The sequence below is a fragment of the Anomaloglossus baeobatrachus genome, chromosome 9 (assembly GCF_048569485.1).
Source record: "Anomaloglossus baeobatrachus isolate aAnoBae1 chromosome 9, aAnoBae1.hap1, whole genome shotgun sequence".
Lineage (NCBI taxonomy): Eukaryota > Metazoa > Chordata > Amphibia > Anura > Aromobatidae > Anomaloglossus > Anomaloglossus baeobatrachus.
Genome location: NC_134361.1, coordinates 228,483,842 through 228,489,902, shown reverse-complemented (window position 1 = coordinate 228,489,902; position 6,061 = coordinate 228,483,842). Strand labels below are relative to the sequence as shown.

General features: G+C 52.3%; 1 protein-coding gene across 1 annotated transcript in view; it reads left to right on the top strand.

Annotated features, from left to right (window-relative positions):
• The window catches only part of GOLGA2 (golgin A2), a 35,205-nt gene extending 30,023 nt beyond the window's left edge, over window positions 1-5,182 (top strand). The window contains exons 13-20 of the mRNA XM_075324974.1: window positions 835-893; window positions 1,442-1,583; window positions 1,674-1,763; window positions 1,852-1,959; window positions 2,041-2,128; window positions 4,315-4,661; window positions 4,742-4,855; window positions 4,928-5,182. Coding sequence (XP_075181089.1) covers window positions 835-893; window positions 1,442-1,583; window positions 1,674-1,763; window positions 1,852-1,959; window positions 2,041-2,128; window positions 4,315-4,661; window positions 4,742-4,855; window positions 4,928-5,182 — 1,203 coding nt within the window. The remainder of the gene's footprint in view (window positions 1-834; window positions 894-1,441; window positions 1,584-1,673; window positions 1,764-1,851; window positions 1,960-2,040; window positions 2,129-4,314; window positions 4,662-4,741; window positions 4,856-4,927) is intronic.
• The last annotated feature ends 879 nt before the right edge of the window (window positions 5,183-6,061 follow it).

The following is a 6,061-nucleotide window of genomic DNA, read 5'->3' as shown; positions in this document are numbered from 1 at the left end:
CACAAGCTTGAGAAAGTCCAGTCTGGGAGGTAAGTATGGATTTTATCTTTTCTTAAAGGGGTTGTCCATTACTTTTACACTGACGGCCTATCCTTAGGGTAGGTCATCAATGTCTGATAGGCCGGGGTTCAACACCCCGCACCCCCGCCGATCAGCTGCTCTCAGTCCCGGTGGCTGCTTCGTCTTCTGATAGTGGCCGTGGCCAGGTACTGCACATCCGCATCCAATTGGTATGAGTGGGAGGCGGATGTGCAGTACCCGGCTGCTATCACCAGAACTGAGCATTTCCTGCTGCTGCCGCCGCCGGGACCGATAATAGCTGATCGGCGGGGGTGCAGCATTTCCTTCTGCTGCCGCCGCCGGGACCGATAATAGCTGATCGGCGGGGGTGCAGCATTTCCTTCTGCTGCCGCCGCCGGGACCGATAATAGCTGATCGGCGGGGGTGCAGCATTTCCTTCTGCTGCCGCCGGGACCGATAATAGCTGATCGGCAAGGGTGCAGCATTTCCTTCTGCTGCCGCCGGGACCGATAATAGCTGATCGGCGGGGGTGCTGGGTATTGGATCCCGGCTGATCAGATATTGATGATCTATCCCAAGGATAGGCTATCAATGTAAAAATAGTGGACAACCCCTTTAATACATCCCTTGATAGAGGTCAGAAATTGGATGTAAGGAGTGCGGCTTAAGTGAACAATGTTTTGCCTCAAAATCCGACAAGTGGTGTACAGAAGAAAACGAGGGCCAAATCCGCCACCGTGACAAATTTGGCATATCTTCTACCCATTATAAGTGTTATTAATCCTCCCACTACCGATCACCTTCCTTTTCCAGCTCAATAAAGAACTAGAGAAGGAGCGGGACGGTCTGCGTCTAGAAACCCTAAAGAACAGGTGGGTTGTGACCTCCTTAGTGCTGGATCCTTTCCTTTTTGTTTGTGACCTCCTCTTTGTATGATGCTGGTGATTTGGACCCCCCGCACCCATCCATGCGTCACACTCCGCATCTTTCCTTTTTGTTTGTGACCGCCTCTTTGTATGATGCTGGTGATTTGGACCCCTTGCACCCGTCCATGCGTCACACTCCGCATCTTTCCTTTTTGTTTGTGACCGCCTCTTTGTATGATGCTGGTGATTTGGACCCCTTGCACCCGTCCATGCGTCACACTCCGCATCTTTCCTTTTTGTTTGTGACCTCCCCTTTGTATGATGCTGGTGATTTGGACCCCTTGCACCCGTCCCTGCGTCACACTCCGCATCTTTCCTTTTTGTTTGTGACCGCCTCTTTGTATGATGCTGGTGATTTGGACCCCTTGCACCCGTCCATGCGTCACACTCCGCATCTTTCCTTTTTGTTTGTGACCGCCTCTTTGTATGATGCTGGTGATTTGGACCCCTTGCACCCGTCCCTGCATCACACTCCGCATCTTTCCTTTTCGCAGTAAGAGCAGCGAGGAGCTGAAGCAGCAGAATTCGGAGATGTCGGAGAAACTGCACGCTCTCCTGTCCGAGAACGCCGCCATGAGATTAGAGCTGGGGGACCTGCATAAGAAACTGGAGATGGCCGACCTGATGATACAACAGGTAGGGTTAAGGGCACTATGCTGTGAAAGTTTGTGAACCCCATACACTTTTGATCCTTTATGTGGATTTTTCCTTCTCTCTTTTCTCAAGTTTTCCAATCAGACGGGCGCTCCTGATGCCAACCACCAGCTCCGGATGGTGATGGAGGAGCGCGACCTGCTGGGCACTCAGCTGACGCAGGTCCCGTCTGAATCCTCCTTACTATGCCGTGGGACCGACACCGTGGACCGTGCGTGGTGGTAACGTGGACTTGTCTTCCATCTTGTAGATGTCTGATTCTCTGCAGCAGCTGAGAGCAGAACGGGACCAGTATGTGGAGAAACTGAAGGAAGAAGGGGCCGTATGGCAGGAAAGGGTCCGGCAGCTGGCTGACCAGGCGGGTGTATGATATAGGTATCATGGTGCCGACCATTCTACACAAGCAAATGTGTAATACGGGCGATCTCTGCTCCTGTAGATCCAGACACTCAGCCAGGAAAAAGAAAACGCCCGGGTGCAGGTCGAGCAGCTGGAGACGAGGGTTACAGAGCTACTACTGGCATCGGGTATATAAAGATTCAACACGTTCTCTCCTCCTAAAATAGGAGAATAGATTGAAGACTGGTACTGATCCGGAGTTACCTCCTGTATTATACTCCAGAGCTGCACTCACTATTCTGCTGGTGCAGTCACTGTGTACATACATTACATTACTGATCCTGAGTTACCTCCTGTATTATACTCCGGAGCTGCACTCACTATTCTGCTGGTGCAGTCACTGTGTACACACATTACATTACTGATCCTGAGTTACCTCCTGTATTATCCTCCAGAGCTGCACTCACTATTCTGCTGGTGCAGTCACTGTGTACATACATTACATTACTGATCCTGAGTTACCTCCTGTATTATACTCCAGAGCTGCACTCACTATTCTGCTGGTGCAGTCACTGTGTACATACATTACTGATCCTGAGTTACCTCCTGTATTATACTCCAGAGCTGTGCTCACTATTCTGCTGGTGCAGTCACTGTGTACATACATTACTGATCCTGAGTTACCTCCTGTATTATACTCCAGAGCTGCACTCACTATTCTGCTGGTGCAGTCACTGTGTACATACATTACTGATCCTGAGTTACCTCCTGTATTATACTTCAGAGCTGCACTCACTATTCTGCTGGTGCAGTCACTGTGTACATACATTACATTACTGATCCTGAGTTACCTCCTGTATTATACTCCAGAGCTGCACTCACTATTCTGCTGGTGCAGTCACTGTGTACATACATTACTGATCCTGAGTTACCTCCTGTATTATACTCCAGAGCTGCACTCACTATTCTGCTGGTGCAGTCACTGTGTACATACATTACTGATCCTGAGTTACCTCCTGTATTATACTCCGGAGCTGCACTCACTATTCTGCTGGTGCAGTCACTGTGTATATATATTACTGATCCTGAGTTACCTCCTGTATTATACTCCAGAGCTGCGCTCACTATTCTGATGGTGCAGTCACTGTGTACATACATTACATTACTGATCCTGAGTTACCTCCTGTATTATACTCCAGAGCTGCGCTCACTATTCTGCTGGTGCAGTCACTGTGTACATACATTACATTACTGATCCTGAGCTACCTCCTGCATTATACTCCAGAGCTGCACTCACTATTCTGCTGGTGCAGTCACTGTGTACATACATTACTGATCCTGAGTTACCTCCTGTATTATCCTCCAGAGCTGCACTCACTATTCTGCTGGTGCAGTCACTGTGTACATACATTACTAATCCTGAGTTACCTCCTGTATTATCCTCCAGAGCTGCGCTCACTATTCTGCTGGTGCAGTCACTGTGTACATACATTACATTACTGATCCTGAGCTACCTCCTGCATTATACTCCAGAGCTGCACTCACTATTCTGCTGGTGCAGTCACTGTGTACATACATTACTGATCCTGAGTTACCTCCTGTATTATCCTCCAGAGCTGCACTCACTATTCTGCTGGAGCAGTCACTGTGTACATACATTACTGATCCTGAGTTACCTCCTGTATTATACTCCAGAGCTGCACTCACTATTCTGCTGGTGCAGTCACTGTGTACATACATTACTGATCCTGAGTTACCTCCTGTATTATACTCCAGAGCTGCACTCACTATTCTGCTGGTGCAGTCACTGTGTACATACATTACATTACTGATCCTGTATTATACTCCAGAGCTGCACTCACTATCCAAAATATTTTGGTTCTCATTGGAAACATTAACACCCCCTAATACTTATCACACCTCCTATAATACAATGGTGCAGTTAGTTTTCATTCACAGAATATGAATTATCAGTGCAGCCATTAAGACAGTAATGAATTGTAGGAGATTTCAGCTCTGCTGTCCACAGAATTGTGAATACAGCTCTGGAATATAGTACGTGTGTGTATGTATATATGTGATGATAGATATATATATATATTCTATTCTATTCTATTCTATTTTAATATTTATTTAATATATTTAATATTTATATTTATTTTATATAATAAGTCTATTTAGATTGCCCTATATGTAAACTAGCCAATATAGCACCAACATATTCCGCAGCGCTTTACAGAGATTATGACCACGGTGCCCTTTGGAGCTCACAATCTAAGCTCCCTCAGTCTCTGTAGATGGGGTGTAGGGGGTCGCCGTGTGCTTTACCGCTCCCTCCTCGCCCTACATCTGACCTCCTTCTTCTCCTGTACAGCAGTGGAGGTGGCGGACTCGGAGCCCTCGGCCCCCCACGGCCCTTCGGAGGCCGAGGTGTCGCTGCGGCTGGAGGTGGAGCGGCTGCACGGAGAGGTCCTGGCGCTGCAGGCCCGGTATCAGGGCCAAGTGCAGGATAACCGGCAGCTGAGCCGCCTGAACCAGGAGCAGGAGGAGCGGCTGCTGGAGCTGGAGAAGACGCTGCAGCAGCACAGCGAGGACAACGTGGACAAGCAGCAGATCCTGGAGAACATGCAGAGCGACAAAGCCACCATCAGCCGGGCGCTGACCCAGAACCGGCAGCTGAAGGAGCACCTTGCCGAGCTGCAGAACGGATTTGTCAAGCTGGTACGTGCCACGGGGAGCCCCAGCCCTCCAGGGACACAGCCGGGGTTTCGGTTTCACTTTATATTCCTGTCGCCCTGCAGACGAATGAAAACCTGGAGCTCACGAACGGCCTCCAGAGCGAGCAGCATGTGAAGAAGGAGCTGGCCAAGAAGCTGGGGCAGCTGCAGGAGAGCATCGGAGACTTCAAGGAGCAGGTGAGGCTATAGCCTAGTATAGGGTACTCGGGGGTCCGCCGGGCTGCGGCACCAACCTGCTGTCTTTTACAGCTCGCAACAAAGGAACAAGACGCGCAACTACTGCAAACCCAGCGTGACGAGGTGTCTGTGCATCTCCAGCAATACGTGGCCGCCTACCAGCAAGTGTCCATCGAGAGAGAGGAGTTCCAGAGGCAGTACCTGCTGCAGGCCCAGCTGATGGACCGCCTGCAGCACGACGAGGTGCAGGGCAAGGTCAGCGCAGAAATGCACCTGAAGGAGCTAAAGCAAAGCCGGGTGAGCGAAACACACGCACCAGATTATTAGGGGGCCCTGTAAGATGGCTCCTAAAGGGGTAGCATTGACGCATGTTACCACCTGCACAGGGGAGAGGTGGCTACAAAGTCAGGAGGTCTCTGCCTTATATCTAAAGTGTATGGGGGGGGGGGCACCAGAAGGGGGGTGGGGGCACCAGAAGGGGATCTGGAGGGGGGGGGGTTCAGCAGAAGGGGAGCTGGAGGGGGGGGGGTGTTTCAGCAGAAGGGGAGAGCTGAGGGGGGTGTTTCAGCAGAAGGGGAGAGCTGGGGGGGGAGGTTGCAGCAGAAGGAGAGCTGGGGGGGGGGAGGTTGCAGCAGCAGGAGAGCTGGGGGGGGCGGGAGGTTGCAGCAGAAGGGGAGAGCTGGGGGGGGGAGGTTGCAGCAGAAGGGGAGAGCTGGGGGGGGGAGGTTGCAGCAGAAGGGGAGAGCTGGGGGGGGGAGGTTGCAGCAGAAGGGGAGAGCTGGGGGGGAGGTTGCAGCAGAAGGAGAGAGCAGGGGGGGAGGTTGCAGCAGAAGGGGAGAGCTGGGGGGGGGAGGTTGCAGCAGAAGGGGTGAGCTGGGGAGGGGAGGTTGCAGCAGAAGGGGTGAGCTGGGGGGGGAGGTTGCAGCAGAAGGGAGAGCTGGGGGGGGGGGAGGTTGCAGCAGAAGGGGAGAGCTGGGGGGGGGGGGAGGTTGCAGCAGAAGGGGAGAGCTGGGGGGGGGGAGGTTGCAGCAGAAGGGGAGAGCTGGGGGGGGGGAGGTTGCAGCAGAAGGGGAGAGCTGGGGGGGGAGGTTTGCAGCAGAAGGGGAGAGCTGGGGGGGGGAGGTTGCAGCAGAAGGGGAGAGCTGGGGGGGGGGTGGTTGCAGCAGAAGGGGAGAGCTGGGGGGGGGGGGGGTTGCAGCAGAAGGG